The sequence below is a fragment of the Schistocerca cancellata genome, chromosome 3 (assembly GCF_023864275.1).
Source record: "Schistocerca cancellata isolate TAMUIC-IGC-003103 chromosome 3, iqSchCanc2.1, whole genome shotgun sequence".
Lineage (NCBI taxonomy): Eukaryota > Metazoa > Arthropoda > Insecta > Orthoptera > Acrididae > Schistocerca > Schistocerca cancellata.
The window spans coordinates 892685310-892708956 of record NC_064628.1 but is presented as its reverse complement, the minus strand read 5'-3'; the positions used below and the strand labels follow the sequence as shown (position 1 = coordinate 892708956).

The 23647-nt window shown below is 45.4% G+C and overlaps 1 protein-coding gene across 1 annotated transcript in view; it reads right to left on the bottom strand.

The window, feature by feature from the left end:
* LOC126176630 (protein scarlet-like) overlaps positions 1–23647 on the bottom strand; it is a 204695-nt gene that overhangs the window by 105018 nt on the left and 76030 nt on the right. Inside the window, exon 6 of the mRNA XM_049923789.1 lies at positions 10633–10831. Coding sequence (XP_049779746.1) covers positions 10633–10831 — 199 coding nt within the window. The remainder of the gene's footprint in view (positions 1–10632; positions 10832–23647) is intronic.

The window sequence follows — 23647 nt, the reverse complement described above, 5'->3', positions numbered from 1 at the left end:
GTCTTGGCGTGGATCTGTGCGTCGCTGCGGTCCGGTCCCAGGTCGACGGGCACGTGCACCTTCCGCCGACCACTGGCGACAACATCGATGTACTGTGGAGACCTCACGCCCCACGTGTTGAGCAATTCGGCGGTACGTCCACCCGGCCTCCCGCATGCCCACTATACGCCCTCGCTCAAAGTCCGTCAACTGCACATACGGTTCACGTCCACGCTGTCGCGGCATGCTACCAGTGTTAAAGACTGCGATGGAGCTCCGTATGCCACGGCAAACTGGCTGACACTGACGGCGGCGGTGCACAAATGCTGCGCAGCTAGCGCCATTCGACGGCCAACACCGCGGTTCCTGGTGTGTCCGCTGTGCCGTGCGTGTGATCATTGCTTGTGCAGCCCTCTCGCAGTGTCCGGAGCAAGTATGGTGGGTCTGTGTTCTTTTTTCCATTTCCAGGAGTGTAAATCAATTCGTAATACATTAACTGTATGTGGCGCCTGGCTAGGTCTCTGCTACTGACTTAGCTATGCTAATTGGCGTCTCTGCAAATGAGATCTCTGAAGCTATAACGAGTGAACCATTCCTATTTAAGTCGGCCGTAGAGCTGGGCAGTGCGCTCGCTAGCTTGTCTCGTAAGACCAGCCGAGTGGCGGCGCTCTGTCTGCTAGCGTCGACAGTGGCGACTCGCGGGTCCGATGTGTTACTGACGGACCGCGGCCGATTTGACACCTGCAACCTAGCAAGTGTGGTGCCTTGCGGTGACACTGCAATTATTATGAACACTACACCCGGCATTCGCACTGGTGATTAGCGTTATCGCAAACACTGGACTAGAAAGTTACAGCGTGTGTGGTCGTTCATAAAACGTTCCCGTGCAGTTTGTTGTTATGTGTCCACGCGCTTTACAGGTGCAGCCTTTTTCGGTACCAGAACCATTACAGAGTAGTTCTGCACCAAATTTTCGCTTGTTATTGGAAGCTAGTTGAGACATTCTTAGTAACATTATAGAAGTGTCTGAATGTTACACTTACAGGTGAAAGGGACAAGCAGAGGACAATAAAACAAGCAACTAATCCGTGCTGTAGCAAATGTGTGTGAAAGGGCAGCTCGAAAAATCGCAGTTTGGGAACGGCGCGGTCTTGTGCTGGATTCCTATTAGAGATAGAAACATAGGGTAAAAAGTTTTTAGTTTATCCCTAAGCGACGGTCGTTTGTGTAGCCATTCGAACATTTGTCTCATTATAGCTGTGTTACAGTATATCAAGCAAAGCCCTAGAGATTGGCGAAGTTTACAGAAGCTCAAAATTTAGCGTGAAATTCGATGCAAGAAGCTTTTAATACTTTCCACAAAGAAACTCTGTCCTGAAATATTGCAGAAGATCCAAAGTGATTCTGGTCCTATTTAAAATACACCAGGGGAAAGACAAAATCTCAACTTCCGCTGCGCGATAACGAAGTTGACTTTACTGATGACAGTGCCACGAAAGCAGAGTTACTAAATACGGTTTTCCGAAATTCCTTCAAGAAACAGGATGACGTAATTCCAGTATTCGAACCAAGAACAACTCCCAATATGAGTAACCTAGAAGTTAATATCCTCGGTGTAGTAAAGCAGCTTAAATTACTTAAGCCTCCAGTCTTGATTGTATAGCAGTCAGGCACCTCTCAGACTATGCTGATAAAATAGCTCCACATTCAGCAATCATATACACTACTGGCCATTAAAATTGCTACACCAAGAAGAAATGCAGATGATAAACGGGTATTCATTGGACAAATATATTATACTAGAACTGACATGTGATTACATTTTCACGCAATTTAGGTGCATAGATCCTGAGAAATCAGTACCCAGAACAACCACCTCTGGCCGTAGTAACGGCCTTGATACGCCTGGGTATTGAGTCAAACAGAACTTGGATGGCGTGTACAGGTACAGCTGCCCATGCAGCTTCAACACGATACCACAGTTCATCAAGAGTAGTGACTGGCGTATTGTGACGAGCCAGTTGCTCGGCCACCATTGACCAGACGTTTTCAGTTGGTGAGAGATCTGGAGAATGTGCTGGCCAGGGCAGCAGTCGAACATTTTCTGCATCCAGAAAGACCCGTACAGGACCTGAAACATGCGGTCGTGCATTATCCTGCTGAAATGTAAGTTTTCGGGTCGTAACACATCTGAAATGTAACGTCCACTGTTCAAAGTGCCGTCAATGCGGACAGAAGGTGACCGAGACGTGTAACCAATGGCACCCCATACCATCACGCCGGGTGATACGCCAGTATGGCGATGACGAATACACGCTTCCAATGTGCGTTCACCGCGATGTCGCCAAATACGGATGCGACCATCATGATGCTGTAAACAGAACCTGGATTCATCCGAAAAAATGATGTTTTGCCATTCGTGCACCCAGGTTCGTCGTTGAGTACACCATCGCAGGCGCTCCTGTCTGCGATGCACCGTCAAGGGTAACCGCAACGATGGTCTCCGAGCTGATAGTCCATGCTGCTGCAAACGTCGTCGAGCTGTTCGTGCAGATGGTTGTTGTCCTGCAAACGTCCCCATCTGTTGACTCAGGGATCGAGACGTGGCTGCACCATCCGTTACAGCCATGCGAATGCCTGTCATCTCGACTGCTATTGATACGAGGCCGTTGGGATCCAGCACGGCGTTCCGTATTACCCTCCTGAACCCAACGATTCCATACTCTGCTAACAGTCATTGGATCTCCACCAACGCGAGCAGCAATGTCGCTATACGATAAACCGCAATCGCGATATGCTACAATCCGACCTTTATCAAAGTCAGAAACGTGATGGTACGCATTTCTCCTCTTTGCACGAGGCCTCACAATAACGTTTCACCAGGCAACTCCGGTCAACTGCTTATTGTGTATGAGAAATTGGTTGGAAACTTTCCTCATGTCAGCACGTTGTAGGTGTCGCCACCAGCGGCAACCTTGTGCGAATGCTCTGAAAAGTTAATCATTTGTATATCACAGCATCTTCTTCCAGTCGGTTAAATTTGGCGTCTGTAGCACGTCGTCTTCGTGGTGTAGTAATCGTAATGGCCAATAGTGTACAATGGACCGCTCGTTGACTGGTCCGTACCTAAAGAATAGAAAGTTGCAGAAGTCACACCTACACCCAAGAAAGGAAAAAGGAATAATCCGCTGAATTACAGACCCATACCGCTAACGTCGATTTGTAATAGTATTTTGGAACATTTGATGTGTTCGAACATTATGAGTTATCTCGAAGAAAATAATTTATTGACAAAGAGCCAGAAATGATTCAGAAAATATCGTTCTTGTGAAAAAGGAACTATCTCTCTATTTTCACAAAGTAGTGAGTGCTGTTGAAAAGGGATTGATTACATATCTTCAGATTTCAAGAAGGCTTACAAGCGACTTCTAGTCAAATTGTGTGCCTATGGACTATGGTCTCAGTTGTGCTAGTGGATTGGTTATTTCCTGGCAGAAGGTCACAGTTCGTAGTAAATGACGGAAAGTATAAGTAAAACAGTTCCTCAAGGATGTGTCATAGGTCTGGTGCTGTTCCATATCTACATAAACGATTTGGGAGACAATGTGAGTAGCACTCTTGGATTGTTTGCAGATGATGCTGTTATTTATCGTCATATAAAGTCTTCAGATGATCAAAAAACAAACTGCAAACTAAGACACATGATCTACATGGTGCGAAAAGTGCAGTTGTCTATAAATAATGAGAAGTGTGAAGTCATCCACATGGGTCTCGAAAGGAAACCGCTAAATTTCGGTTATACAATAAATCAAACAAATCTACAGGCTGTAAACTCAACTGAATACTTAGGGATTAGAATTACGAGTAATTTAAGTTGGAACTATCACATACATAATGTTGTGGTTAAAGCTACCCAATGACTACGATTTATTGGCGCAACAGTGAAATAATGCAACAGGTCTACTAAAGAGACTGCCCCCACTTGGGTTTGAACGCCCTCCTCTGGAGTGTTGCTGTGCAGTGTGGGATCTGCTTCAATTAGGATCGACGGAGGAATCGAAAAAGTTCACAGGAGGGATACTTGATCTGTATCATCGCGGAATAGGGGACAGAGCGCAATGGACATCTACGTGCACTGGGATGACAATCATTAAAACAAAGGCGTTTTTCGTTACGGCAGGATCTTCTCATGAAGTTTCAATCATCAATTTTCTCCTCAGAGTGTGAAAATATTTTGTTGGCGCCCAGGCACTTAATTTTGAATTGTACAGTAATCACGTAAATGTAGACGTAAATGTATACGAACGACGAACCGGAACTGGCTCCCAGGCAAATTGTGCGAATCGATTAATTCATTTTGCAAAAGATTGTAATTTGGGTGAAATTAATGATCAGCTAATGGCACCATCTGTGTGCACTGTTCGGAATTTACGTGCAAAAACACTCACCTTCGTTCGGATTATACGCGCAAAAGTAGTCACACATAAATCACCCGGAACTGGAGCAAGACTTGCTTCAAATTTGGTCCATCGGTGTATCGAATCTTGGTCTAAGGTAACAAGTAAAACAGCGCAAATATGCCAAGATGTTTTGATTTAAATTTCTTTGATGCTGCCAGATAAGTCGAAAAGCAGCTTCCCTTCTTTTATATCCCTAACTCTGCGCCAGGGACATATTCCCATTTTTTGTGCTACGATGGGAGCATTTTTCATTCTGGCGAACATATATTCAGAAAGTAATGGTTTTCCTGATACGACGCAAGCGCAATTGGAGACACCTCAGTGTAACAACACTGTTAATCTCATATCAGACAGCTCCCACAGTGAACAGCAAATGCAGTGTGCACGTGTAGGATTTAACACACACATTTTGAAACGAAGAAATGCTGACATTCATTCCATGAACAGCCGTGCTAATGGCAACGCTTGGGAGGCAACATGGTTATATCACAAAGAGGATTATCAGGGAAGACAACCAGAGACAAGAGTGTTCACCAGTTCCCATAAGCGCCTGCTCGAGACGAGTTCATTTTAGCGCAACGTGCAACATGCGGGTAGACCAAGAACACACCAGTGGAAGAATGCGTATTACAACAAGCGAGCGCAATTCCGGGAAGAAATACCGGAAGGCGTAACTGCCACCTGCTTCACGTCTGCTGTGCAGCGAGCTACCTTAATTTAAGTATTAACTGTATTTTTCTTACTTGTCACTTCTTCCGTGTGTATTTGCTTTCAGGAAGCTTTAATTTTCGAGTGCTCTTAATAGTGTTCCATAGATTTCGTGTTTGTTTTGAATACAGTCAGAGAGAGTCCCTTTAGTCAGCCATAGTGCCAGTAGTGTCAGTGTCGTCGTAACTGCCGCCTGCCTCACGTCTGCTGTGCAGCGAGCTACCTTAATTTAAGTATTAACTGTATTTTTCTTACTTGTCACTTCTTCTTCCGTGTGTATTTGCTTTTAGGAAGCTTTAATTTTCGAGTGCTCTTAATAGTGTTCCATAGATTTCGTGTTTGTTTTGAATACAGTCAGAGAGAATCCCTGTAGTCAACCATAGTGCCAGCAGTGCTAGTGTTTGTTTTCAATACAGTCCAGAGACAGGTAGTGCTATTTTCATTGTTTTCTACAAAAAGTGGCTAGCAACCACAGTTTAGTGAATAAGCAGCCGCCTTTAGTGAATTAGCAGTCTAGTTAAAGGTTGATTAACTCTCTTCAGTAAATTGTTTCTTTAGGATGGATAGGATGTGTGACTGCTGTGTACGGACGCAGGAGGAGCTGGCCACTGTTCGCGAACAGCTGAGCGTGTTGATGGCCGCGGTCAGCCGTCTTCAGGCTGCTGCCTCGGAGTGTAGCGGCAATGGGGAGTCTGGTGCGTCGCAAGGTACACCCCAGGTGTTACATGCTTCACCCACTGTCCCTGCTGTCGAGACATCTTCGCGGGTACCGGGCGCGGTTGGGCCACCCTCTCCCCAAGGGGAGTGGCGGGTTCAGCGGCGTTCGCGGCGCACGAGGCGGAAGGTCAATGTGGAGGCTGGCCGTGTGGCATCGACCGCTCTGCCTGTGAGGGGACATGTGGCTTCTCCTTCAGCAAGGTCCGAGCAGGCACACGGGGGGAGGGGTTTATTAGTTATTGGGAGCTCCAACGTTAGGCGGGTGATGGAGCCCCTTAGGGAAATAGCCAGAAGGTCGGGGAAGAAGGCCAGTGTTCACTCTGTCTGCTTGCCGAGGGGTCTCATCCGAGATGTGGAGGAGGCCCTACCGGCGGCTATAGAGAGCACTGGGTGCACCCGACTGCAAATTGTTGCTCATGTCGGCACCAATGACTCCTGCCGTCTGGGTTCAGAGGTCATCCTCAGTTCGTACAGGCGGTTGGCGGAATTGGTGAAGGCGGAAAGCCTCGCTCGCGGGGTGGAATCAGAGCTAACTATTTGTAGTATCGTTCCCAGAACCGATCGCGGTCCTCTGGTTTGGAGCCGAGTGGAAGGCTTAAACTAGAGGCTCAGACGATTCTGCGGAGATCTGGGGTGCAAATTTCTCGACCTCCGCTATCGGGTGGAGAAATGTAGGGTCCCCCTGAATAGGTCAGGCGTGCACTACACGCCGGAAGCGGCTACAAGGGTAGCGGAGTACGTGTGGAGTGCACATGGGGGTTTTTTAGGTTAGAGAATCCCCTCCCTAGGCCCGACAAGACGCCTCCTGAGACGCGGCAAGATAGGAGTAGGCAAAATGCAACAGGGAATAACAATATTAATGTGCTAATAGTAAACTGCAGGAGCGTCTATAGGAAGGTCCCAGAACTGCTCTCATTAATAAACGATCACAACACCCATATAGTACTAGGGACAGAAAGTTGGCTGAAACCAGACGTAAACAGTAACGAAATCCTAAACTCAGATTGGAATGTATACCGCAGAGACAGGCTGAACAGTGAAGGGGGAGGGGTGTTTATAGCGATAAGAAGTGCAATAGTATCGAAGGAAATTGACGGAGATCCGAAATGTGAAATGATTTGGGTGAAGGTCGCGGTTAAAGCAGGCTCAGACATGGTAATTGGATGTCTCTATAGGCCCCCTGGCTCAGCAGCTGTTGTGGCTGAGCACCTGAAGGATAATTTGGAAAATATTTCGAGTAGATTTCCCCACCATGTTATAGTTCTGGGTGGAGATTTTAATTTGCCGGATATAGACTGGGAGACTCAGACGTTCATAACGGGTGGCAGGGACAAAGAATCCAGTGAAATTTTTTTAAGTGCTTTATCTGAAAACTACCTTGAGCAGTTAAACAGAGAACCGACTCGTGTCGATAACATATTAGACCTTCTGGTGACAAACAGACCCGAACTATTTGAAAATGTTAACGCAGAACAGGGAATCAGCGATCATAAAGCGGTTACGGCATCGATGATTTCAGCCGTAAATAGGAATATTAAAAAGGGTAGGAAGATTTTTCTGTTTAGAAAAAGTGACAAAAAGCAGATTTCAGAGTACCTGTTGGCTCAACACAAAAGTTTTGTCTCAAGTACTGATGGTGTTGAGGATCAGTGGACAAAGTTCAAAACCATCGTACAATATGCGTTAGATGAGTATGTGCCAAGCAAGATCGTAAGAGATGGAAAAGAGCCACCGTGGTACAACAACCGAGTTAGAAAACTGCTGCGGAAGCAAAGGGAACTTCACAGCAAACATAAACATAGCCAAAGCCATGCAGACAAACAAAAATTACGCGAAGCGAAATGTAGTGTGAAGAGAGCTATGCGAGAGGCGTTCAATGAATTCGAAAGTAAAGTTCTATGTACTGACTTGGCAGAAAATCCTAAGAAATTTTGGTCTTATGTCAAAGCGGTAGGTGGATCAAAACAAAATGTCCAGACACTCTGTGACCAAAATGGTACTGAAACAGAGGATGACAGACTAAAGGCCGAAACACTAAATGTCTTTTTCCAAAGTTGTTTCACAGAGGAAGATTGCACTGTAGTTCCTTCTCTAGATTGTCGCACAGATGACAAAATGGTAGATATCGAAATAGACGACAGAGGGATAGAGAAACAATTAAAATCGCTCAAAAGAGGAAAGGCCTCTGGACCTGATGGGATACCAGTTCAATTTTACACAGAGTACGCGAAGGAACTTGCCCCCCTTCTTGCAGCGGTGTACCGTAGGTCTCTAGAAGAGCGTAGCGTTCCAAAGGATTGGAAAAGGGCACAGGTCATCCCCGTTTTCAAGAAGGGACGTCGAACAGATGTGCAGAACTATAGACCTATATCTCTAACGTCGATCAGTTGTAGAATTTTGGAACACGTATTGTGTTCGAGTATAATGACTTTTCTGGAGACTAGAAATCTACTCTGTAGGAATCAGCATGGGTTTCGAAAAAGACGGTCATGTGAAACCCAGCTCGCGCTATTCGTCCACGAGACTCAGAGGGCCATAGACACGGGTTCACAGGTAGATGCCGTGTTTCTTGACTTCCGCAAGGCGTTCGATACAGTTCTCCACAGTCGTTTAATGAACAAAGTAAGAGCATATGGACTATCAGACCAATTGTGTGATTGGATTGAGGAGTTCCTAGATAACAGGACGCAGCATGTTATTCTCAATGGAGAGAAGTCTTCCGAAGTAAGAGTAATTTCAGGTGTGCCGCAGGGGAGTGTCATAGGACCGTTGCTATTCACAATATACATAAATGACCTGGTGGATGACATCGGAAGTTCGCTGAGGCTTTTTGCAGATGATGCTGTGGTGTATCGAGAGGTTGTAACAATGGAAAATTGTACTGAAATGCAAGAGGATCTGCAGCGAATTGACGCATGGTGCAGGGAATGGCAACTGAATCTCAATGTAGACAAGTGTAATGTGCTGCGAATACACAGAAAGATAGATCCTTTATCATTTAGCTACAAAATAGCAGGTCAGCAACTGGAAGCAGTTAATACCATAAATTATTTGGGAGTACGCATTAGGAGTGATTTAAAATGGAATGATCATATAATGTTGATTGTCGGTAAAGCAGATGCCAGACTGAGATTCATTGGAAGAATCCTAAGGAAATGCAATCCGAAAACAAAGGAAGTAGGTTACAGTACGCTTGTTCGCCCACTGCTTGAATACTGCTCAGCAGTGTGGGATCCGTACCAGATAGGGTTGATACAAGACATAGAGAAGATCCAACGGAGAGCAGCGCGCTTCGTTACAGGATCATTTAGTAATCGCGAAAGCGTTACGGAGATGATAGATAAACTCCAGTGGAAGACTCTGCAGGAGAGACGCTCAGTAGCTCGGTACGGGCTTTTGTCAAAGTTTCGAGAACATACCTTCACCGAAGAGTCAATCAGTATATTGCTCCCTCCTACGTATATCTCGCGAAGAGACCATGAGGATAAAATCAGAGAGATTAGAGCCCACACAGAGGCATACCGACAATCCTTCTTTCCACGAACAATACGAGACTGGAATAGAAGCGAGAACCGATAGAGGTACTGAAGGTACCCTCCGCCACACACCGTCAGGTGGCTTGCGGAGTATGGATGTAGATGTAGATGTAGATGTAGGCTTGCTGCAGCAGAACGCCTTTCGCTCTCCACCATATGGAGGGACAGTCGTACCAGTATCGTGTACAAAGTGTGTAAGCCCTGGCAGCATCTTACTTTCCAGCCCGTATTGCTTTATACCAATGAACACTTACACATTCTGAGCACATTCTGAGCATGATCTACAGAAATAAAAACTTTGAGGTTCGCCGATGACATTGTAATTCTGTCAGAGACAGCAAAGGACTTGGAAGAGCAGTTGAACGGAATGGATGGTGTCTTGAAGGGAGGATATAAGATGAACATCAACAAAAACAAAACGAGAATAATGGAATGTAGTCGAATTAAGTCGGGTGATGTTGAGGGTATTAGATTAGGAAATGAGACACTTAAAGTAGTAAAGGAGTTTTGCTTTTTGGGGAGCAAAATAACTGATGATGGTCGAAGTAGAGAGGATATAAAATGTAGACTGGCAATGGCAAGGAAAGCGTGTCTGAAGAAGAGAAATTTGTTAACATCGAGTACAGATTTAAGTGTCAGGAAGTCATTTCTGAAAGTATTTGTAGGGAGTGTAGCCATGTATGGAAGTGAAACATGGACGGTAAATAGTTTGGACAAGAAGAGAATAGAAGCTTTCGAAATGTGGTGCTACAGAAGAATGCTGAAGATTAGATGGGTAGATCACATAACTAATGAGGAAATATTGAATAGGATTGGGGAGAAGAGAAGTTTGTGGCACAACTTGACCAGAAGAAGGGATCGGTTGGTAGGACATGTTCTGAGGCATCAAGGGATCACCAATTTAGTATTGGAGGGCAGCGTGGAGGGTAAAAATCGTAGGGGGAGACCAAGAGATGAATACACTAAGCAGATTCAGAAGGATGTAGGTTGCAGTAGGTACTGGGAGATGAAGAAGCTTGCACAGGATAGAGTAGCATGGAGAGCTGCATCAAACCAGTCTCAGGACTGAAGACCACAACAACAACAACTACAACATGAATTTCACTACGTCGCTTCATACAATTAATCAAATTTTCAATATTTCAAAACAGAGGTTATAAACTCTCAGTCGGAAGTACTCGATATCAGTGATGCTCACAGCGGTGAACTGGGAGAGCAGCAGGTGCGCTTACCAGCAGGCAGGGCTCGGAGCGGCCTAGCCCCGGCGGCAGCTCCTCGAGGCGGACGTCGGCCAGCAGCTGGGCGGCGGCGTTGCTGGCGGCGAACTGGTCGCACAGGCGGCGCGCGGCGTCGTCCCGGCCGGGGCCGCCCGACACGGCGCACACCAAGAAGTCGGCCGGGTTGTAGCGCGGCGGGCACTCCAGCCCCAGGCTGGCCGGCAACACGTGCGACAAGCGGCAAGGTGTCAGCGGCAGGGGTCGGGGTGAGCGATCGCCGAGCAGCAAATAAACTGAAAGCGCTCCGCGGTGGAAAGGCAGCTGCACCGGATGAGGTCATGTTAAAGAGCTCGCTCCTCTCCCAGAAGCACACTACTGCCATTAAAATTGATACACCAAGAAGAAATGAAGATGATAAACGGGTATTCATTGGACAAATATATTATACTAGAACTGACATGTGATTACATTTCCACGCAATTTGGGTGCATAGATCCTGAGAAGTACACAGAACAACCACCTCTGGCCATAATAACGGCCGTGATACGCCTGGCCATTGAGTCACACTTTGCATGGAGTGTACAGGTACAGCTGCCCATGCAGCTTCAACAGGATACCACAGTTCATCAGGAGTGGTGACTGGCGTAGTATGACGAGCCAGCTGCTCGGCGACCATTGACAAGACGTTTTCAATCGGTGAGAGATCTGGAGAATGTGCTTGGCAGGGCAGCAGTCGAACATTTTCTGTATCCAGAAAGGCCCGTACAGGACCTGCAATATGCGGTCGTGCATTATCGTGCTGAAATGTAGGGTTTCGCAGAGATCGAATGAAGGATAGAACCACGGGTCGTAACACATCTGAAACGTAACGTCCACTGTTCGAAGTGCCGTCAATGCGAACGAGAGGTGACCGAGACGTGTAACCAATGGCACCCCATACCATCACGCCGGGTGATACGTGAGTATGGCGATGACGAATACACGCTAGCAATGTGCGTTCACCGCGATGTCGCCAAACACTGATGCGACCATCATGATGCTGTAAACAGAACCTGCATTCATCCGAAGAAATGACGTTTTGCCATTCGTGCACCCAGGTTCGTCGTTGAGTACACCATAGCAGGCGCTCCTGTCTGTGACGCAGCGTCAAGGGTAACAGCAGCTGATAGTCCATGCTGCTGCAAACGTCGTCGAACTGTTCGAGCAGATGGTTGTTGTCTTGCAAACGTCCCCGTCTGTGGACTCAGGGATCGAGACGTGGCTGCACGATCCGTTACAGCCATGCGGATAAGATCCCTCTCATCTTGACTGCTAGTGATACGAGGCCGTTTGGATCCAGCATGGCGTTCCGTATTAACCTTCTGAAGCCACCGATTCCATATTCTGCAATCGCGATAGGCTACAACCTGACCTTTATCAAACTCCGAAACGGGATGATACGCATTTCCCCTCCTACACGAGGCATCACAATAACGTTTCACCAGGCAACGCCGGTCAACTTGCTGTTTGTGTATGAGAAATCGGTTTGAAACTTTCCTCATGTCAGCACGTTGTAGGTGTCGCCACCGGCGCCAATCTTGAGTGAATGCTCGGAAAAGCTAATCATTTGCATATCACAGCATCTTCTTCCTGTCGGTTAAATTTCGCATTTGTAGCACGTCTTTTTCGAGATGTAGAAATTTTAATGGCCAGTAGTGTAGTTTATCGCAGCTCACAGGAGGAACGTAGTTAAGGATTGGAAAGAAGTTTAGGCCATCTCCAGTTTCACGATACGCCGACGGACAGTCGCGCACAAGTCTAGTTCTACCAGCGGAAAAATAGTCCTATCTACGAAATTGTGAATATGTTCCTGCTTATCTGAAAGACTTTCACTGAAAAGTGGGGTAAGAGCTACGTCATTCTATCTTCCTCGCCTCCTATGAAGCTATTCCCAAAAATTTTGGCATGCGAATATCTTCGGGCATTTTTAACATGTTTTATTCCCTCCCTTTACAATTAGTTTTTTTTTTAGTTAAACTCGAGTGAAGAAGTGGATTACCTGTTTATTTAATTCATAATTACATAAATGCACTCCCTTACCTTACTCTCTCTTCGTTGCCTCAGATTAATTAACTTTTGGGGTTTGTATTAAGAGTTCGTCTGCTGGTAGTGCCAAGGCAGAAATGTGGTCACCCTGTAGGTCGGTTTAGTGCCAACCTAAGCCTGGAGTAAGGAAGCAATGATGCACCTGTTTGACAGGGGGTAGTTCGGCGTTGGTAACAGGCCTCCCTCCCCTCCATGTAAGGGAACGGCCGTTGAGAGCCGCCAAAAAATGGTTCAAATGGCTCTGAGCACTATGGGACTCAACATCTTAGGTCATAAGTCCCCTAGAACTTAGAACTACTTAAACCTAACTAACCTAAGGACATCACACACACCCATGCCCGAGGCAGGATTCGAACCTGCGACCGTAGTAGTCCCGCGGTTCCGGACTGCAGCGGAGAGCCGCCATGATAATCACTCTTGGGGTAGCTGCTGAACTGAGCGGACGGAAGCGAGGGCGATTTCCGTCTTTGCCACCAATTTCACTGTGGAATGAGGTATTATGCGTTACACTGTTTTTTGCAGAACTGAATTAGTTAGCGTGTCGTTACGGCCATTCATTCATTTTTTGAGAAATTTCGCCTGTACAATCAAAGTTTTCAGTTAGGCTTTCTTTTCCAGAGGTGAGCATGGGGGCTCGCGTTATCCATTTATATTGCCGCAATCACTTGGTCCTTCAGCACACGAGAGCAGCAATAGCTCTAAAAAATTGTATTATTTTACCATTAGAAGCAGCGGTTTGCAATAAAGTAACCTGCGGCCTCACCCTGCCTAGTTAACATGTGGTCGTAGCGGCTGATGAATAAAGATGACGATTCCGTGTGAAACCTGGTAGGAGATGCGTATGTTTCGTGTGAGTTCCTTAAGGTTCTAAGCATGCGACGTAAGTTTTTAGACCATCTCATAAATTTTGTTCACGGATCCTTTAAACCCCTTTTGCAAGCAGCACCTCCTAACTAATTTCATAAAGAATAGGTTGAGCGTGTGAATAATTGTATAGAATGAGTGAGGGGTGAGTACAATGAAATTAGCTGTTGATATCGGTCACCCACGTGGTGTCGTATTGCACTGCCAGCGAGCTACCAGTTCGTTCTTGGAAATTAGTTAAGGTTCAAATGGCTCCGAGCAGTATGCGACTTAGCTTCTGAGGTCATCAGTCGCCTAGAACTTATAACTAATTAAACCTAACTAACCTAAGGACATCACACACATCCATGACCGAGGCAGGATTCGAATCTGCGACCGCAGCGGTCGCTCGGTTCCAGACTGTAGCGTCTAGAACCGCACGGCCACTCCGGCCGGCAATTAGTTAAGGTGAGGATGCTTCCGTGTGCTGTTAATTGTTCATTTGCCACTTTCACAGGATGTTTTATTTTTTAAGATTTTGCTGTCTTTTGTGTATATGGGAAACGTCTGTGTCTGCTTTGTTCCCCGTTTTCCCGCCAAAAGAATTTTTGTTATTCGGTCCAAGTAGTGATCTCGGGTGCGAATTTCGATCACTGTCCCAGCAGGCGGACCACAAGGGCAGCAACGTAGTCCCATCCTCTTTCCCAGTGCTTAAGTAGCAACGAGATGCCTGTTAGTTTAAGCACTTTGATTGCGAGACAAAACTAGAAGTTATTTGACTTGGCTTTGTTTGCTGGAGTTACTAAGTTTGTAAAGATTCTGGGCATATAGATAATAAACTCGAGGTCATGGATTTAGTGGTCATTACAAACCCCAGTCCTGTGTAGAGAGCAATGTTATCAACAAAGTGGAGTTCTTATAGATCATGTTAGAGCGTGGCATTTACTTACTTGCCGACTTGGTTCCTGAGCCCCCCCCCCCCCCCCCCCGCGTTATCCACTGCGCACTTTTAACATAATAACTAGACGTCGGGCCGGTCCCCCTTAAGTTCAATCCTTCCGAGCATTGAACCAAGCGGGTAAGCACGTGTAAATGAGGCGCCTTGGCCACACACACGTCCGGCACACTCTAGCATAGATAGAAGGAAAGAGAGGAAGAGAGACACAAAGGTAAACGATACATAACCAGAAGGAAAACTTTCAAGCTCTAACTCCCACAAACTGCCCTAGCTGTAACTCATTCACGCCCACTAGTCCATCGCTCGAATTCACTCGTACCTATCCACTCCCACTTGCTCTTTTCACTCACTCTTTGAGCTCAACTCATTGTCATTATCTCTTTGTGTCTCTCTGTTATTGTCTCCCGCGTCACAGCCACAGTCCACATGGTTTAGTCCTACTAACACAGTCTCCTCGCAATGCCACTGCCTCTCTTTTTTTTCTCTTCCTGCTGATATCTCATTCCTTTCTTCCTAGTGCACTATCTCTCCATGCCGTCACTATCTTTCTTTTCTTCTTTCTCATATACTTTGTCACTGGCTCCCACCCACTTCCACTTTCTTCTCCGCCACCCCCCCCCCCCCCCCTCCGCCCCACACCGGCACTGCCGCCACCGCACTTCTTCCCAACACTTTTCTGCCACTGTCAACTATGTTCCACTGACATTGCGTCCCCATCCTTCTCTAACACTGCCATTGCCTACTTCGCTCATTCTGTAAAACACATGCTATCTACAGGGTGTTTCAAAAATGACCGGTATATTTGAAACGGCAATAAAAACTAATAGAGCAGCGATAGAAATACACCGTTTGTTGCAATATGCTTGGGACAACAGTACATTTTCAGGCGGACAAACTTTCGAAATTACAGTAGTTACAATTTTCAACAACAGATGGCGCTGCAAGTGATGTGAAAGATATAGAAGACAGCGCAGTCTGTGGGTGCGCCATTCTGTACGTCGTCTTTCTGCTGTAAGCGTGTCCTGTTCACAACGTGCAAGTGTGCTGTAGACAACATGGTTTATTCCTTAGAACAGAGGATGTTTCTGGTGTTGGAATTCCACCGCCTAGAACACAGTGTTGTTGCAACAAGACGAAGTTTTCAACGGAGGTTTAATGTAACCAAAGGACCGAAAAGCGATACAATAAAGGATCTGTTTGAAAAATTTCAACGGACTGGGAACGTGACGGATGAACGTGCTGGAAAGGTAGGGCGACCGCGTACGGCAACCACAGAGGGCAACGCGCAGCTAGTGCAGCAGGTGATCCGACAGCGGCCTCGGGTTTCCGTTCGCCGTGTTGCAGCTGCGGTCCAAATGACGCCAACGTCCACGTATCGTCTCATGCGCCAGAGTTTACACCTCTATCCATACAAAATTCAAACGCGGCAACCCCTCAGCGCCGCTACCATTGCTGCACGAGAGACATTCGCTAACGATATAGTGCACAGGATTGATGACGGCGATATGCATGTGGGCAGCATTTGGTTTACTGACGAAGCTTATTTTTACCTGGACGACTTCGTCAATAAACAGAATTGGCGCATATGGGGAACCGAAAAGCCCCATGTTGCAGTCCCATCGTCCCTGCATCCTCAAAAAGTACTGGTCTGGGCCACCATTTCTTCCAAAGGAATCATTGGCCCATTTTTCAGATCCGAAACGATTACTGCATCACGCTATCTGGACATTCTTCGTGAATTTGTGGCGGTACAAACTGCCTTAGACGACACTGCGAACACCTCGTGGTTTATGCAAGATGGTGCCCGGCCACATCGCACGGCCGATGTCTTTAATTTCCTGAATGAATATTTCGATGATGGTGTGATTGCTTTGGGCTATCCGAAACATACAGGAGGCGGCGTGGATTGGCCTCCCTATTCGCCAGACATGAACCCCTGTGACTTCTTTCTGTGGGGACCGCTAGAATCCAGAAAGAATTGACCAGCTGAAGCAGTACATCTCATCTGCATGTGAAGCCATTCCGCCAGACACGTTGTCAAAGGTTTCGGGTAATTTAATTCAGAGACTACGCCATATTATTGCTACGCATGGTGGATATGTGGAAAATATCGTACTATAGAGTTTCCCAGACCGCAGCGCCATCTGTTGTTGACAATTGTAACTACTGTAATTTCGAAAGTTTGTCTGCCTGAAAATGTACTGTTGTCCCAAGCATATTGCAACAAACGGTGTATTTCTATCGCTGCTCGTTTAGTTGTTATTGTCGTTTCAAATATACCGGTCATTTTTGAAACACCCTGTATTATCTTTCAGTATTTATTACGTTTCCGTCTCTTTGCCACTGCCGCTGTCTTATTCTCTCTCAGCTTAAGAAACGTGACTATGTTCGCACACAAAATTTTTCTGGGAGTTATTAAAGGTGCTGAGGAAGTTAGAATGAGGTAGTTGGTACCCAACTTTTCAAGAATGGTTAAAATGGCTCTGAGCACTATAGGACTTAACTTCTGAGGTCATCAGTCCCCTAGGACTTAGAACTACTTAAACCTAACTATCCTAAGGACATCACACACATCCATGCCCGAGGAGGTAGGATTCGAACCTGCGACCGTAGCGGTCGCTCGGTTCCAGACTGTAGCGCCTAGAACCGCTCGACCACTCCAGCCGGCCCCAACTTTTCACTCAGGATTTTTTAAATAAACTAGAACACATTTGAATTTTTTGTGCTCTGATAGCAGCATTTTTGCGCTGGTTCCGTTCTTAGCCCTAAAGGGCATCACATACCACTCATGTGGAAAGAAATGTATTGGTCAGTAAAATTTTGATAGTTTACTAAATGAAATTGAAACAACGTAACATAAATTTGACCGGATTTTACGTGCAAAATCAGTCTGCGTGTGCTTCAGTTCTGCAACATGTGATTCTCCGTACTGCGTTACTTCATAAACTAAGTTTTCATCTTACACCGGATTTTACGTGGGTAGGTTATGCATGTGTGTCTGTACTGATCTGGGGACATGGAAACGACGGCGAGGCTTCGTACCCGCCTTAGCCCTCAGTGGGCCACAACCCAACAGGCTACAGCAGTCCACCCACCCCACCGCCGCCCCACACCGAACTCAGGGTTATTGTGCGGTTCGGCCCCCAGTGGACCCCCCGGAAATGACTCAATACAGACGAGTGTAACCACAATGTTTGCATGGTAGGGTAATTATGGTGTATTGGGACGTGGAGGCAGTGTTTGCGCAGCAATCGCCGACATAGTGTGACAGAGGCGGAATAAGGGGAACCAGCCCGCATTCGCAGAGGCAGATGGAAAACCGCCTTAAAGACCACCCACAGGCTGGCCGGCACACCGGACCTCGACATTAGCCCACCAGGCGCATTCGTGCCCGGGAGTGGCACGCCTTCCTGCTCAGATAGCAGTGTGTTAGACATCACGGCTAGCCAGGCGGGCTGCGTAGGGCGAGAAGAAAATGGCTCTGAGCACTATGGGACTTAACATCTGAGGTCATCAGTCCCCTGGACTTAGAACTACTTAAACCTAACTAACCTAATGACTGCACACACATCCATGCCCGAGGCAGGATTCGAACCTGAGACCGCCGTAGCAGCAGCGCGGTTCTGGACTGGAGCGCCTAGAACCGCTCGGCGACAGTGGCCGGATGGGTAAGTAGAGTATCCTCTAAATATTGCATCCCGGAAACTGATCAAGAGTCTCGGCGGAGGTTCGAGTCCTCCCTCGGGCATGGGTGTGTGTGTGTTTGTCCTTGGGATAATTTAAGTTAAGCAGTGTGTAAGCTTTGGGACTGATGACCTTAGCAGTTAAGGAGCTCCGGAACGCCCTACACTTGCAATGTTAAAATAACGCTTATAAATTACATCTTTCCTCACAAAGTATTTGATGTAGGAAGTTGAACTTTTTACAGATTATTTATTGGAATATGGGCTACAACTTAACACAGAGATTTTACAAAATTTTAGTTCAGTTATTAAAGATGATTTTTTTTTTCAATTGTAATGAAAATTCACAACATTTTTTTGCAATTTTTTATTTATATATTCAAAAATATACAGTTTTTTGGAAAAAGGCTGCGTTAAATTATGCAGAAGGTACTGTGTAACATTTACTGAAAGTTTGAAACAAAAATGTTTGGAAGATCCTTAGAAAACATGTAATTAGTATGAGAAAATAAAAGTTTTGGGAATCGTGCGACAAAGATTGGATTAACTTTTTAGTGCATTCCAGGTCCATAGGATGGATTATCTTCATTCTCTGCAAACTCCTCCTCCAGCTTCCTCTTGTTCCTCCTCCTGTTTACTCTTGCTTGTATTTCTAGACTCTTTACAGCCCTGTCTGCAGCCCGAAGGCGTTCCTTGTCTAAAGCAAGCATCGCTCGTACCATGTTAGAACCTATCTTCATTCCCATATTTCTAAATACCTTGCACCTTACAATGTTGCCATCATCGAAAGTCGCAACAGCATCATACACACCAAAGTGAAGTGTTTCTATTCCAACAAATACAGTCTTGGGGATTCTCGACCATATAACACTATTTACACTTTCATTGGGGTTTTGAGTTTTTCCGTGAATACACTTTTTCAACAGTTCAGGTGCTGCTAAGTCTCTGAAAATAGGTTTAGCCACAACACATACTTTATCTCACATCACTAAAATGTACCTGATGAACACGGACGTTAATAATAACTGTTGTGGCGTAGCAAGAGCCACGCCACTCTGAGGTAGCCGAAAGGCACGCGATGTAATGCAGACGGGCGTGAATTCTGGAACAGGATAACTTCATAAATGGTAGCAAGAAAAGTACGTAGTTGCTTTATACTTAACTTTTATTCTCTGATGAATACAGCGTTCTTCTTGAGACATTTATACTATAACTCTCAAAGTAGGTAAGGCTAATGGCGCCCTGCTAGGTCGTAGTCATGTGCTTAGCTGAAGGCTATTCTAACTGTCTCTCGGCAAATGAGAGGAAGGCCTCGTACGTCTAGTCGCTAGCAATGTCGTCCGTACAACTGGGCCGAGTGCTAGTCCGTCTTTCTAGACCTGCCATGTGGTGGCGCTAGGTCTGCAAGTACTGATGGCGGCGACACGCGGGTCCGACATGTACTAATGGACCGCGGCCGATTTAAGCTACCACCTAGCAAGTGTGGTGTCTGGCGGTGACACCACAATAACACCATTTGACAGCAGTTTAACAGCGCCACAGTGGGTCACGCCCATGTAGAACACATTTCAAAAAAAAATTTAAAAATAGTTGTAGTCTTCGGAATTGGATAAATTATATATCTATCAAAAGGTAATAGTCTGCAGATTCAGAAAACGCAAAAAAGTAAAAATTGAACTTTTCATGATTTTGAGCCTTTCCGGAGCCCCTTAAGTCCCATAAGATTTCACACACATTTGAACATTTTTTGAACTGATCAAGATACGAAGAAAATTTTCCAAGTGGTTCGAGCCCGGCATCTTAGGAATACAGAGAAAAAAATTCAGGGCCTTTGCCGCCGACAGCTGTCTCGGAATCAGCAGCTGTGTTTTGGTACCAGAAAACCACGTTTTTGTAGTTCCTCGATAATAACGAACAGTAGGGTAGTTCTGAACCTCTGATGTCACAAGGGAACCTCCCCATCGCACTCCCCTCAGATTTAGTTATAAGTTGGCACAGTGGATAGGCCTTGAAAACCTGAACACAGATCAATCGAGAAAACAGGAAGAAGTTGTGTGCAACTATGAAAAAATAAGCAAAATATACAAACCGAGTAGTCCATGCGCAAGATAGGCAACATCAAGGAAACTCCGAGCTCATGAGCGCCGTGGTCTCGTGGTTAGCGGGAGCAGTTGAGAAACGTGAGGGCCTTCGTTCAAGTCTTCCCCCGAGTAAAAATTTTACTTTCTTTATTTTCGCAAAGTTATGATCTGTCCGTTCGTTCATTGACGTCTCTGTTCACTGTAATAAGTTTAGTGTCTGTGTTTTGCGACCGCACTGCAAAACCGTGCGATTAGTAGACGAAAGGACGTGCCTCTCCAATGGGAACCGAAAACATTTGATCGAAAGGTCATAGGTCAACCGATTCCTCCACAGGGAAACACGTCTGATATATTCTATACGACACTGGTGACGGAATGTGCGTCACATGACAGGAATATGTTGTCGACCCACCTAACTTGTACACTTGGCGAATGGGTAAAAAGATTCTTCTACCTTACCCGATTTAGGTTTTCTTGTGGATGTGATAATCACTCCCAAAAAAGTGATGAAAACATAAGAGTTTGTCACATAAACTGCAACAAATGAATGCAACAGTTTCCCAGTCGCACAGTTTTCCCTGTGCTCTGTCAAAACATATGTTTTCAACGTTTTCAAATTTTTCCGTGTGTAGACCGTCAAATCCTGCATATGCCCAAGCAAATCTGACATGTCCTGGAATTTTGGAGAGCGAAGATGATTATGTGTGAGTGCCTGAACTTTGATAATTGTCTGAAAATAAAAAATTAAACTTTTCGTTCGAGGGAAGACTTGAACCAAGGACCTCTCGTTCCGCAGCTGCTCACGCTAACCACGAGACCACGGCGCTCTTTAGCTCACAATTTCCTTGATGTTGCTTATTTTGCGGATGGACTACTCAGTTTGTATATTTTTTCTTATTTTCTTCATAGTTCCACACAACTTCTTCCCGTTTTCTCGATTGATCTGTGTTCAGTTTTTCAAGGCCTATCCACTGTGCCAACTTATAACTAAATCTGAGGGCGGTGCGATGGGGAGGTTCCGTTGTCAGAAACATAAAAATATCAAGAAAATACTCAAGGTTGAACGAGACTGGGAGCTTCGGAGTATGCCGCAAAAATTTCAGTCATTTGCTGTGCATAGTCATCTTGGCAGCTCGCTTTCGGTACGAAAATGGTAAGAAACGCTTTTTACAGGTTTTCTAAGGATCCATCCATGAACTAACAGTGCCTCCATAAGCCCCATAATGCCCACCGTATAACGCATTGCAATGTCGCGATTCAATACGCAATAGCATTTATTGCACTACTTTCCAGTACGGATCATAGTTTTGGAGCCGTTGGCGGTGAGAGAAACAGCCGCTTGTATCTTAGCGTGACTCATTCGCACCTGGCGCTAGCCTAGCCTTGGGAAGCGCAGGCTGTGTTAGTTCGAGTGACAGAATATTCATGCCCCTAAGAATCTAAATAAATAGTATTAAACATTATTCAATTTTGTTAAAAGTCGATGTACAGTCCTTTGTTATTAAAAAGAAGGTTGTATTAAAATCTCAGCTATCTAGCTGAGACACTGTCAGATTTAGAGACAATTACCAAAAACACCAAAAACAAACACTTATAAGATTGAAGTCAGTTAGGATTTATAGGTGTTGTGTTGGCTGAAGAGCCAACACCGTGTTACAACTGGAGGCCGAAATGCACGCGTTTTAGCTCAAGCAGGCTGGCGTGAGGAGGGAAGAACTATACTGACGTGAGGTCTGGAACATGACAAGAAATTAGAATTTAGAAAGCGGACATAGCTAGTTTGGTACTTTAATCAATTAATGATGAACGTCGCTCTTGAAGGTACATGATTCACAATATCAATATCAATAGTAACTGAATATGGCGCCTTACTAGGTCGTAGCAAATGGCGTAGCTGAAGGCTATGCTAAACTGTCGTCTCTGCAAATGAGAGCGTATGTAGTCAGTGAAACATCGTTAGCACAGTCGGCTGTACAACTGGGGCGAGTGCTTGGGAGTCTCTCTAGACTAGACCTGCCGTGTGGCGGCGCTCGGTCTGCACTCACTGACAGTGGCGACACGCGAGTCCGACGTATACTAACGGACCGCGGCCGATTTAAAGGCTACCACCTAGCAAGTGTGGTGTCTGGCGGTGACACCACAATAGGAGTTTGTCTTTTAGTATCATTTGGAATTATTACTGAAGTTCACTAAATGGCAGAACAATTTATTTAGATTTTTTATAATTGAAGGGGATACGGAATCACCTATCCCCGCAATGTTAATATATGCCTACTATAGGGAACATTTTCTCACAAACTACTGGAGACAGAGAGGTAAAAATTTTACTGTATGTGCATTCATATGTTACAACAATACTGAAACAACAGTTTATTGTCAAAGTATTTTCTTACAGAGATATTGTACATTTATTTTTAAGTAAATTTTTTCCATCGCTTTTTACTAGACTATCACCCCTAAGTCTTTTGTAAATCAAGTAATTAAAAAATCGTTGTTTCAGTATGTAATAGGGACCTATGTCACTACGTCATAAAAATTTCAGACTTCTAGGTTGACCAGTACCTGAGATAATGTTCCTAGATGAAGTAAAAAGTAAACTTACGGGAAACGGAGAAAGAAGATTAAAACATTCCTGATCCGTAGCTAATACCCCCTTCACAGTCTTCATAATCATCTTCAAGTCTTCTTTTGGCACCCCTCTGCACCTGTCTTGCTTTTTTCACTAATGTCTTGATTATATTATCAGCATGCCTTAGTCTGTGCTGATCTAAAAAGAACATAGCACGTACCGTACGGGAACCAACACACATACCCAACTTTTGAAGGACCTGGCATTTAGTTATATTTCCAAGATTGAAGGTTGCCACAGCATCATACACACCAAAATGTAGTGTATTAATTCCGACAAACACTGTTTTTGGGAGACGATGCCATATCACACTATTCAAGCACTCGTTGGGGTTCTGCGTTTTTCCGTGAAGACATTTCATCAGAAGACTTCTGTCAGCCAGATCTCTGAAAATGGGCTTTATTTCTGCCATGATGGCTGATGGTAGACTGTGGTGGTGAATGTATTTCTCTCCTGTTGTTAGTCCCCTATTGTATTTACACCAGCTGTTTTCACCTTTGGGGCACAAACCATGTTGTGGATGCTCATCCGTGGATGCGGTGTGGAAATATAAAGCCCATATAGCTCTCCTCATTTCTTCAAGATTGCCTGTATTTTGCCTGATTGCAAGGCCATAGCAGTTCTGAATGTGGTCTATTATGGAATCAGTCAATCTTCCTCTGCCATCCAAGGTTTTCCCATCATCTAGTTTTTTCCCTTTCATAACTGATTTTAACCTTCTCAGCCTGGCACCCATTCTCTTCTGCACATG